This window comes from Anoplopoma fimbria, chromosome 6 (genome assembly GCF_027596085.1).
Source record: "Anoplopoma fimbria isolate UVic2021 breed Golden Eagle Sablefish chromosome 6, Afim_UVic_2022, whole genome shotgun sequence".
Taxonomy (NCBI): domain Eukaryota; kingdom Metazoa; phylum Chordata; class Actinopteri; order Perciformes; family Anoplopomatidae; genus Anoplopoma; species Anoplopoma fimbria.
In genome coordinates, this window is record NC_072454.1 from 10,951,816 (window position 1) to 10,964,757 (window position 12,942).

Here is a 12,942-nt window from a genome sequence, read left to right on the forward strand (position 1 = left end):
CAAGTACTGCGCCGTGTGATATCTTAAATCCTTGAGGAAGACTTTGTTATTCTTGCATGGCTCAACAAAGAATCCAAAACAAAGAGAAAATTCTTGATGACAAAACATCTGTTTACAAACTCTCACAACTCATGCAGTATAATCCAACACTCATTTATCCAACTGCATACGCACGACTTCCCAAACACATGCATATTCCCTTAAACCTAACAATTCAAAACACTTTGGACTTGCATGGTTGAGTAGCTACCTGCGCAAGTGTGAGACTATGCAGCTTTACAAGTGTTTTAAATAGTAAAGTTTTAGGGAAAATGTAGTGCATAAATGATAATTGGATTATACTAAAACAAGTTGTAAAGTTTGTAAATACATTTTAATGTAGTTCTGCACACCCATTCATTTTAATTCATGAAGATTTTTCTCCATTTTTTGATTCTTTGTTCACATTAGATGCATGTGAAAAAAACAGTTTTCTTCAAAAATTCAAGGAAACAAGCCGTGAGGAAATTAAATACAAATGGTCATTTTGTTGGTGCAGTATTATTATTAAACTACGAGTACCTGACAAATGAAGAAGCATTAAAAGCAAATTTCATGAGTTTATGGTGCAGCCCGGCATTTATGTAAATACTGGGAGCAAACAAACACAAAATGGCTTCAAGAATTATTTTGAGCCTTCTAGGTAAATACAATTTTCCATGCGTATCATCGCTCACTTGCATACATGAAATTAAGTAAGGACCCTGGAAGGCCAAAAGCAGTGCATTTATTCATGTTTATGTTTTATTGATGTGAGCAAAGAGAGCTTTGCCCCAGGAAAGTCAACCAATCATTTTTCAGATTGGCTCTCCTCCTCCGAGGAGTTTGGTTTAGTCATCCTTTTATCCTAACATTCTATTCTTGCTACTTTCTTTCCCTTTTTGCTTCCTTTTTTCTGTCATTCTCGCTTTCTTTCTGTCATTCTTTCAATGTCTCTGTCTTTGTTTCTTTTACTTTGTTCCTTTTAAAAACAGGCTCTCCAGGTTTTCTCTTTTGCTGTGTATTTTTTTTGTTTTATTTTTTTTTGTCACCAGCTTCATTTCACCTGCACATAGATTAGACAGAAAAAAACCATTAAATGCACAGCCAGGTGCTGTTTGGCCATGCAAAGGTATTAACTGTTTCTCTCTCAAATTTTTAAAGTGCTCCAGTGGGACGTGAGAGGCATCTCAACACCATGTTGGTGGGCAGAGGATTTTCTACACAGCTCGCTCTTTAGCCATGAATCATCTCTGTGTACTGTACTGCAATATGGCTATCAATAAAATGAAATAGACTGTTACAGCACATCAGTGCAGCTTTATTGTGCTTTCTAACACTATGCTCCAAATGGAACCTGTTGCCCCCAGTAAAGCATCATTAAGACAGCACCCGTCTAAAACATTTCTGTTTAATTGGGTAGTCAAGGGAAAAAAGGGACTCTTACTCAAAGAATCACACCTCCAGATTGTTGTTTCTTTCCTTCTCAGGAGTAACACACAACGGGATGCAGGAAAAATCTTTAGAAAATGTAAGAAATGCAGCCACTTTCATGTAGATCTGGTACTGTTTTTGAACCTAGCCGGAGGGGCCAACTGAAAGATCTAAATTAATTTCCAAGGGACCCCCAAAGTTGATAACAGTGAGTGATGTAAGGCTCTTTGTAATAACCAGCTAAAGGCTTCTGCTCAAAGCAGCATTGACACATATATCCATTTTATTTACCTTTACTATCTAGGGAAAAGTTCACCACTGAAATGACACACATTTACATTCTCATGAATACACATCAGCTTTTGTATATTGTACTTCGGGGTAAACACATCCATGCACAGAACCATCTCACAGGAGTAACCCTTGTCTATTTAACTCCTCTGAGTCTAACCAAAACATCAAAATGCCTGAAACTCACTGAAATGTGTCAACCCTAATTAAATCATGTCTTAAATATAAGCTTTCATAAACTGAGTTTTACCCAAAAATGCCATTATTCTCTGTCAGCTGTCTGGGGGTCAGTTTTTGTGGCCTCATCAGATTTGATAAAACAGAATAAAGGTGCGGTTTAATCTGTCAAAACATTTATTTAAATGTCTGACAAGCCCTGAGTGCAGACACTCTTTTATTGACCTGAGTTGTGTGAAGGTGCATGTGTGTTTATCTTTTGTGCAATTAAGAGTTTTTCTATTTTCCAACTAATTTTAACATTTATAATAGTTATGGCAATCATAACTTTATTTAACCATGAATGTGCTCAATGAGACTAAAATGTATCTTTTACTACAGGTGCAATAGTAACGTGTAACATACACCAAAGCAAGACCGATACATAAGTCAACTTTAGCATACTGCAGATATATCTGATATTGATCGATGAGTTACATGAAATTGTCAAACAGAAATGTTAAATTAGGTTTTATGTAATTTAGAATTACAGAATTTGTCCACCAGAAAGCACTGATAAATTCATTTTTACACTTCTGAAAAATTCCTTTTAGGCACAATTACTGTGTATGTGCTTACATTCTTTTAATAATTCATATTACTATATATAAAATTAATCAAATGGAACCTTTGTGTGTGTGTCTATGTTAAAATAATACCATCTACAATGTTTTGTTGTTTGTTTTAACAAGCAAATATCTGTAACAATCTGCCTCAAATTAATTTTCAGTCGGGCTATAACAAAGACTTGCAGTATCATACTGTGAATCAGATGAAATGTGAGGAAGGTAATCAAAAATAATTGGATCAAATAAAACAGGAAATGTTACTGATTCTGATTAAATAACTGCAGTCTATACATACAATAGTTAAGACATTATCATAAAAACACAGATGATCACAATCGATCCTAAAAGTCCTACAGACTTAAAAAAATACACAAAGGATGTCTTTGAGCACAAATGGAGTCTGTAATAGGCTAGACTTGGGTGATGCTCAGCTTTTACATATTTTTCATACCTGTGTCATGCATAGATTATCCCAAAATTGACTATCTTGCTATTTCGCCATTATTGCTTTGGATAAGAAGCAGAAGAAGTGATCTGGAAGAGGAATCACGGTTAAAAACACAGTGGGATGAGTCTAGTCTACCAAATAATGATGATCCATGGGGGCCCCCTAACACATCCTGGCCATTATCAGACACCAAAGATGGCATTTCAAGGTGAGAGGAGCAGACTGGGATGGCATTGTTCAACTCATTACAATGGTCTGTTGCAATTCTGAGGAAACAAAAATAAAACCTGTTTCATGTGCTGTTAAGCTCATTACATTCTCAACTTCATTAAGAGAATTTAAACAGAAACCGAGGGCAACGAAGAGACGTTTGAGTAATTTGACAACCACTGTTATCTTTAAGTCCAACAGCTAACTAACATCTTAGATCTACACACACTGAGAAGATGTAATACTGTTTAATTTTCATTTCTTGTGATATAAGGGAAAAACATTACCAGCTAAACACAAGAAAGTATATCGTTTTTATCCTTTGTTGAGCCAAAAACACACTTAAAAAACCCTATTCCGTAGAAAGTAATCTGTGTATCAATTAGTTCAAAACTTAAGTGTCACAACACGTCCACAGCCAAAGACATAAATTGTAACTTCCTTTTGTCTCTGATAAGATTAAAGATTAATATATTCATGCATCCATTAGAAATTAACTGATGCAAACACCTGCAGAGAAAAGAAATACAGTATTGGTTTCACATTTGCATAAATGTCTTTAAGGCTTGACAGCGACGAGGGCAAAATCAAGACGCACTGCAAGTGGGTGGAGGGATATAAACGCAACATCTTGATTGTGGCTCAGTGAGGATGCCTTCAAAGTAGAGCACTTAGCAGAAAAGACAAGCGTCTTTCAAGAGAAATGGTGCGGTCGAAGAGAGGCCTTACTCTGTCCTCATCTTATCTGTGGACTGAATTGATTGTTTGTATTTTTGTGGGTGAAAACATACTCTGGGGATGTTGCTTTCATCAAGTTAACCCCAGCGAAATGTCCCTTGTGCATTAGTATGCTGTCTGTATGATTGCTTATCCTCCTGACTCCTGAGCTTTGGTCATATAGCCCTAATGCAGGTTTCGGCAATCAATTCAGTCCATTATGGTGGGAAATTAATGAAATGGGCTGAATAGAAAAGGGATTCACTTCAAACACAGGTATATTATGAGAAGATGCTGTGGGCCTGTTATGTCGCTCTGCTACTAACAAAAAAAACACAATAAAGTATGCTGTTTGCCATTAGTAGTAAGATTAGTAAGAGATTGTGATTGATCTGCTTGATTTATTTAAAGAAAGCTTGGAGTGAAAATAAATTAAATATGTTTAGTGAACTAAGTATAGAAATATACACCGAACTCTGTTATTATTCTTGCTTTGTGTTTTGATGTTGACGTTAAGGCTCAATGCACTGTGGTTTATAAAAAAGATGAAAACAAAGATCGCAGTATTCAAGGACAAATCTGATGGCAATTGTAAAAGTCCTTGAAATGTTTTGACACATTTGACAAAGTTTTAGTAACCTCCCGTGCTATTTAAAATTAATTTGATGCACTGTAAGCAGCGTGGAGAGCCAAACAACATTAGCATTTTACTCTTAAAGGTTTTTGTGTTCTGTGACAGTCTTGTTTGCTCATATTTATTGTTCAGCAGATGAAGGTAAAGTAGCATGACTACATTTACTTCCTTTTCTGTGTAATCCTGTTATTCATTGAGCCATGGACTACAACAGAAATTGGATATTTACCAGTAAAATCTTTGGAAAATGAACAGAATTGTGTTCATTTTGAACACTTATTAGCATGCACTTTGAGCAACCCAACAACATGCAGTCATTTCCTTCAGTCTCTTCTATTCTTTAACAGATTTGTCCCCGAATGGCTTCTGCCAGTGGGGGTCTGAGCTGGAGCCAAAGGCGATAGTCGGTCCAAATTGAGGTTTTGGAAGAGAGAGGCACTGCTCCTAAAAAGACCTCCTTCACTGCAAAAAGTGCGTCAAGACTGAGATCATGAGCTAAATGTGTCCAACAATTGAATTTTTCATAATGTGTAAAGATAGACTGCCTTCTCTTTAAGGTCAAATCAAAAATTCAGATTCAAATTTCTTTATATCTATAAAGTAAGGGAAACATAAATGGTACTAGGATTCAGTTTAATAGGAATGTTTTTTTCCAGGCAACAAACTTCTTTGTTCTTGGACTGATTTGAAGTCACAGGAAGCTGGTGAAGTAAGAGGGCGTCAGTGATGCCACACTGGGTGATTTTTCAGCCTTTGGGCAGGTAAAATTAGTTTTGGGTGTCTTGTGATAATTTGACAAATTTTTGTACCATTTGGTGGTCTACCCTGATGAAATGTTGTAGATATAGTTCAGTGAATTGGCCCCTTCTCCAATCCAAGACATTCTTTAAAAAACTGGACTGTGGGTTGCTGTGAAGCCCCAGGAGCAACTTGGGGTTCAGTGTCTTGCGCAAGGACACTTCGAGATGCAGACAATATGAGCCAGGGATCGAACAGCCACCCTTGTGGTTACAGGAGGACCTTGCTCTACCCTTTCAATACTTTAACCATGGTTTAGGGTTCCTCTTATTATAAAAAATAAAACAGAAGACCAAGAATGCTTTATTTTTCAACTTGCAATTGTAATCAGATTTTTTCAGAACAGTATATCACATCTAGAGACAGTAGTGGGCATTGACGGTGCAGGACTAGCATCTTGAGTCCCACATGTGGTTAGGTTGAGGCAACAGAAGTACTTTGGTTAATGTTATTGTTAGCAGGTATAAATTGTTCAGCGATTGTGGCGTTCATACCCAGTGCTAGCCCGAAAATAATAACGGAGGAATAAAACACAGTGGGGCATCAGTTCTGCTCAGTGGAACTCACTCGTGAGAATACTTTATTGACACGTCAATCTCAGCACATCTTATGGCTGTTATCTTTGTCCATCACACAGTACTTGCATAAACTTATCAAGTCTGCATATATGACAATACAAATAAAGATTCGTTTTCAAATTTGAGAGCATATTTTTCATATATGTCAACAGTTATCGTGGATCAATTAACGTTAATGAAGTTAATGTTGCGTGCTTACTTTATTTAACCAATAACATCACTATTAAGTGTTTTGAGCGCAAAAATATAATCATTCAAAAGTTGCATCAGGCTTTGATTGCAATTTTACGAACGCAATTTAAAAATGTCATAAGTGAACATTTTGCGGACACGTTCAGTATCAACATTTTGTAACTTACGTTAATCAACAACTTTTCTATTTTATGTTTATAGAAAAATGTAATCTTGGCTGCCTTATTTTTGCTTCAAAATGAATTTGTAATAGGCGATTAATAAATAAATATATATTCAGGGAGACCAGGTTGATATTGTGGGTCACAATAGATCAATATTGGCTGTTTTTGGTACATTTTTACTGAGATGCCCTTTAACCTGAATTGAGTATAATGTGACATATCAAGCTCTTTATGTTTCTTTGGTTGTTTGCAGGTTTCATATTAAGCTACATTTAAAATTTAAAGCTAACAATTATCCAACATATTAATCATAGCTGGCCAATTCGTATTTGTCACACACACTTTTCATTTTACTTTGACACAGTTGCAGTTGGTCATCTACACTTTTTAAAGTGTTACATCCAAATCAGAAAGAGAGATGTTTGGGCAAAAAAAAGGCAACAAAGGCGCACGCAAGTACAAGGTGATATATAATGATGTTTCAAAAAATTGAGCCATTGAAAGAAATAGAAAGAGTATACGGTAAAGGAAGATAGAAATTAATGGGAATGTAATCAAAGATGGTCAATTCAACTTTGTGAAGAGCATTATTTAACTATTAGAATGTTACAAGTAGAAAAGCACAAAATACAATTACATGTAATTGGAATTTAATATTTAAATAATTAAATGATTTATAGTCTCATGATTTTCTTATCACTGACAATTTACATCCGATACAATACAATAATTAAAGTGTTTAAATGATGTGTCTGACAAGTCATCATTTCTGAATTGCTGCCATAATTCTGTCCACATTCTTTTGTCCATTTATATATCTTCTGATTTTGACTCTAACTCAATTTTTGGAGATTTTGTTTTATTCAAAGCAAAATAGCCACTCATTTTAGAGGATTTGTTCCAGGATACCAAATGAGTGAGTGTGCCATTTTGAAAATGTGTCATTTTGTGTTGGGAAGTTTTCCATCATCTCCATTGATTGCTCAGTTTGTGTGTGTGTGTGTGTGTGCATGTGTGTAGTGAGTGGTGCTGTAGGTTCAGTCTTTTCTATCCCACTAGATAGGAAAAATCCATTCTCTGAGCAATATACTAGTTAATGCTGGTGCTTGAAGCAAAATGATGCTTCAAGGCTGTGCAAGTCTCAAGGTATAATGTTAACAAACTTAGGTCACCTTATTTAAGAAGCAATGATAGCAATGAAAAGGACAAAATCAGTCAGGTCATTTAAACGTAAAAACTTCTTCCACTAAGTGCTGCAGTTTGTGTTAAATCTCTGTGATGATTAATAGAGGTCATCACCTAATCTGAATTTGAATTTTGTGATTTTCCCAATCAAAAAATGCATAAATTTGTTTTCATAACCTAATCACAGCTAAAATATGTGTCTACCTCACTGCGACATTTATTAAAGTAATTAATCACATGCAAACCTGTCGAATATGATTCTGCACCCGCTTTGTCACTTTGATTAAAATTGAAATAAGTGTGTGTGTTAAACAGAGAGAGAGAGGCTGAGACTGATAGGGAGGCAGAGAGGAATCAAGCAGCGACAGTGCTCTTGAACATACTGGTGGCAGGCATTTATATTTGCTGTTTGCACTTTGTGAGCCAAAACTACAGTCTAAGTGCTGAGGAAGTGCTGAAAGCTATGTTGATGTGATGCATTACGGCCCCCAAGCACAAATGATTCATGAAAAAAAGGGCACACATGCATGTCATTTTAGGAGTAAAAAGCAGTATTTCATTGAATTATTTCGATAGAGTGGGGGGAATTGTATCCTGTGTGCCATAAAATAACACTGAAGCAAAAAGAACAATTGAAAATTTTGTATTTCTCTCATCAATTTTTTTGAAATGTACCACCCAGGCTCTTGAGAAATTGTTTTTGCTGTTGTTACCAGCAGTCTACCTCTTACAAAGCACAAAGGATTGCTGCCGTTTCTATCAGCATCTTACAATCACATCAGTGGACAGTGCACCCCTAAAGGCTTGAGATGGGCTGGATTAATGAACAGACTTATTGTGCTGACACCCTGAGGGACAACCAGGTGGAGGATGAAAATGGCTAGCTGAAAAAAACATGTGCCTTGTTTTTGTTTTTTTTTCATTGGGGACCACTTTAAAATCCATATCTAGTAAAAAAAAATCTGAAACTTGACTGACCATCAGTTGAATCAGATGGCGGATTAACAATAATATACAAAACAAGTTTATCTGAAATATAAAAATGTCTAAATGCTGAGGTGCTGCAAATTGAAAACGATTTGTGATGACATCTCAAAATGTCCTCAAACGTAGTATGGATAATATTATCCTAGCTAGCAACCAGGGGCCAGAGAAAGATGAAAAGTGCATTAATAAAAAGTTGAAAAGGTTATCAGCCTCCTTTGACTGAACTTCATGTGCCATTTTTTTTATTAAAAAGGGCTTTTACCCCAGATGATAACTGCCAAACCAGGAAAATGCAGTTGTGTGTGTAGAATATGAAAAAGAAATGTGGGAAAATATCAGAAAAACAAAACCACATTGAAACTTTTCCCTTTGTTGTATCTGAAGACCTCAGAGTCAGCTTTTTAATGCTCTTTTCATCATCCTGTAACACCCACAAACTCTGGTCAAATGCCTGTGTGAATTGGGAACCCATTCCATTTGATTTAATGGATCAAGGAGTTTCTATGCAACCAGCTCTGGCATGTTAAATCGAATGGCTGTCTATCTAATGAACCGGTTTTAAACACAAGTGTCCCCCAGGGCCGTGCCATTTCCTCTTCTTTTTTTTTTTTATTGTCTATTTATACCGTTGAGATTATGTGCAACAATAACTGCTTCGTTCTGATTAAGCATGCGGACAACACGGCCCAGGAGGCCTGTCTGATTCCCTGTCAGTAGCAGCAGAAAAAGACCAAAAGATTTCGCAGAACTGACGTATTGGTTTGACTCTCGCCACCTCAGATAAAACATTACAAATAAACATTGGGATTGACTCCTAAGCCAATAATAACAGCTGGCCTCATCAATGTCCAGCCCAAGTTTCTAATAACAGACCACTGAAGATGATCAGACCCATATTCTCATTATAGGTGGACCTTATTTACACCAACATACAGTATCATTTCAGCAGTAGAAGCTCAGGGGACGTGATGTCAATACAAACGCTTATTAACTGCCTTCAGCTTCAGCACACTGTTCTAGTTTGGTCAGCTGTCTGTGAGGAACTTGCAAAAATGGTCAATCAGGAGCCTAACATAATTTGGCTGCCAATAACTCACTGATCACCAGCTGGCTTGCACACTAAGACTTTTGCCTTCAGGGGGGTAGCAGGGGGGACTCTGCATCCCTTGGGTGTAGGATGTGCTGCAAAGGCTGCTTAGAAAGATAACCAACATCGTATCTCAGCTTGGAAACTCATGTGAGGCAAAACGAATGAAATATTGATTTACCTTACAGTGCATCTCAAGAAAAGTGTGTTTATCCGTATTTTTTTAATTGGTTTAATTTCTACTTTTGCTCGTATTTATGACACACGTCATTACAAAATCATTAATCTTTATATCTCCATCCCCATTCACATTCAGGGCAGATTTTGAAAGTGAGAAACATGCAGTCAATCAATACTACATGTAGTTAAGAAGCATGAATTTAAAGGGGAATGCATGCAGTATATGTTTTATCCCCACGGTCGAGTCCAATCAATGTTATCTCTCTTAAAGAGAGCGACCAGAGAGCTATGACTCCAGGCTTTGATGTCTCAGACAATCACAGAAATCAAATAATAGTTGGGAGGACTGATTTGTGGACAGATTTTACATTTTCATACGATGAAATTCTTTATCAAATCTAAACTGTAAAGATCCCCCCATGGCGCTTTCACCATCACCTTCTATATCTTTCTCATTTCACTCCCTGTGGGATTTTACATCTTGGCCAGATCACACTCTTGAAGTGAATATTTGATAGAGCTACCCTAGACCACAGGAATGAAGTAATTTTCCTTCAAATGTCCCTCTTAGATTGGATTTATTATCAGTCATTTACATCTAATATAGTCTGAGCTCTAACACCCAGTCATAAAATGCCATCAATTTAAACTCTGCAGTTCCACTCATGCTTTTTGGACCCCAGAAAGGGGTTCAGACTGCATAAATCTCAAATGTTGACTGGCTGCAGTGACAAGCCCATCAGTGATGATCCAGTGAACAGTGTCCTGCAGTACAAAAGGCCAGCGTTTGTGAAGACATCTCAAATCAACAACATATTTCACAATACAGCCCACAAATCAGATTTTACTAGGTGCATTTCTGATTTATTTCCATAGAGACTGTCCACAGCAATTCATCAACGTGGTCATAGTCTGCGATGCCTCTAATGTCATGACAAATGTTACCGAAAAGAAAATGTACCAGATAAAAAAACACGTAGAGGTTGAAATAAGCCATCCTGTTAAATATATCTGCATTTTTGAATAATGTATGGATATTTACAGAGTTTCTGGGACACACAAATCTTTAGATTAATGTTGCTGGCACACACCCTTTCGCCCAGCAAACGAGTTGATCTGAATTACCTGCAGTAAAAAAGGCAGAGTAGCCCCTTTGTTTTGTACAAGGCTGTTTATAATTGTAAGATCCTTGTACCTGATACATGCTGGAGCTTGAAAACACCTTTGCATGCTGCATGAGATAAAATCTCCATGGCTTTGTCTTTGTGATGGTAAAAGGGTGTGCGTATGTGTGCGTATGTGTGTGTCTGTGTGAAGATGGGGGGGTGATCTGAGTGGTTGCTGCAATGTCTTGTCATTCATTTAAGATGTGCATATTTCCATCAACCTGTTTTGTGCAAAGCTTGGCAACTTTTCACCAACAAACATATTGCAATGCGATATTCATCCAAGTAATTAGACAACTACCAACAAAGTGTGAGTCAAATGCCAACGACAAAAGCCTGGTTCATTTTCCAAAAGGTCATACTGTGTCTCATCAGCGTCGCATTAAGGTTGGTTGGACACAATCCGTATTATTACTGCACTTTCCTGAGAGACATTACTTGATTGTTTCATAAATAATTAATGTATTGTGATTGCTGTCAAAATACCAGCACCTTCACATAGTTCGGTGTCACATAAATGTACCTGTGGGGTTAACTGTTAATTTAAAGTTCAGGTGACAAACACGTTGTAGAAATAATGATTCACTCAGGTTTGAAAACGCAGGAGGGAATCCTAAAGGTGAACAGTCATATCCACAAACACTCATGACCTGTATGTAGCAATAACAAAAAAAACATCACCATGCTTGTCAATGGAGAAAATAAACTGTTAATTAAAAACTATTTCAGACTGAAATAATTAGTTTTGAGGTAGAAAACCCCCCTTGTGCGCGCAGAAACGGCTGTGCGTAAAAATGTGACAAATTCGCGAAAATCTATTAAAAAAACGTTCAAAAATGTTGCTTTTCAGAACGAAAAAAAGATTTGCATTGTAATAGGAGTGTTGCAAAAAATAGCGTGTTCTCTAAAAACCAATATGATATTATGAAGTGTTTTTGTAAAACTGTAACTCACGCTGCTGTTGTGTCCGGACCAGTGCACCATCGCCTGGTTGTGCGCCGAGTCTCCCGACAGAGCGAAAGTGGAGGTGTCCAGGTGGGGCTCACTCTGCCTCGGGTTCGACCCTCTGGGTTCCTCCCCAGCGCGCCGGTACTCGGGTCTGGAGTTGGAAACTCCTTGGACAGTCTCCGAAAACCTCTCTCTTGACTGAGCTTCTCCACTTGTACTCCTATCCACATTTTCGGTAAATGTTGTACGCGCACTCCTTTTTGCCTTCTTTTTTAAGTCAGGAAACGTGTTTTCTAACATTACATTTGCTGCAGGTTGCCCTTGGTTGTCCTCGGATATGTTATTACACTTTTTACCTGGTATTTCGAGACGGTTGTGACAGTTTGGTGCCGTTTTGTTGCCGATCAGCGCCTCGTTTCCAAGTCCCCTCTGTGTGCCATCCCTTACTTGCTTGCCATTGTTCTGTTTCAAATCAACGTTTGCTCCCGATTCTGAAGCGATGAAAACTTTTGCTCTATTGTCGACCTTAATCTCTGTTGATTTTCGGGTTGCAAGTGCCTCCAGCGGCGTTACCTCCAGGCGATAATATCTGTCGTTTGCTCTTGGGGAACTTATTTCCGCTTGAGCCACAAACTTGGGATGAAAAGAGCCCAGCAACACGAAAGCCAAGAGGGAGAAACTGAGGAATGACCACAGTCCCATTGTGTTCGTCCAAAGTGATAGTCTACCAGTGTGGAGAGAATAGGTAAAGCAACTTGAAACATTCAGGGTGTCATCTTTACGAGCAGGAAGCCATTCATTCGACCTGCTCACGTCCAGGAATTTGTCAAAGTGAGACCAGCTGGGGAGGCGCTGCGCATCAGGCAGACGCACAGACAGAGAGTGACTGCAGAAACGATTTAAGCTCATTGTTCAAGAGGATATTATTAAAATGTTGGAATTATTTTTAAAATCCTTCAACGATTTTTTATTTTTCGTCTTTGAAGGCAGATTTTTTTTATTCTGCAACGTTTTATTTATGTAAAACTATAAAAGTTATTCAGAACAGCACTTTATTGACTCGAAGCGGTTAACAGGGAAATCTATTTGTGCTTCAGAACAGTGTTGTGTTCACGCAGTG

At 37.5% G+C, this 12,942-nt stretch overlaps 1 protein-coding gene across 1 annotated transcript in view; it reads right to left on the minus strand.

Annotated features, from left to right (window-relative positions):
* sorcs3b (sortilin related VPS10 domain containing receptor 3b) overlaps nucleotides 1-12,524 on the minus strand; it is a 40,035-nt gene extending 27,511 nt beyond the window's left edge. Inside the window, exon 1 of the mRNA XM_054599712.1 lies at nucleotides 11,829-12,524. Within this exon, the coding sequence (XP_054455687.1) occupies nucleotides 11,829-12,524 (696 nt within the window). The remainder of the gene's footprint in view (nucleotides 1-11,828) is intronic.
* Between the last annotated feature and the right edge of the window lie 418 nt (nucleotides 12,525-12,942).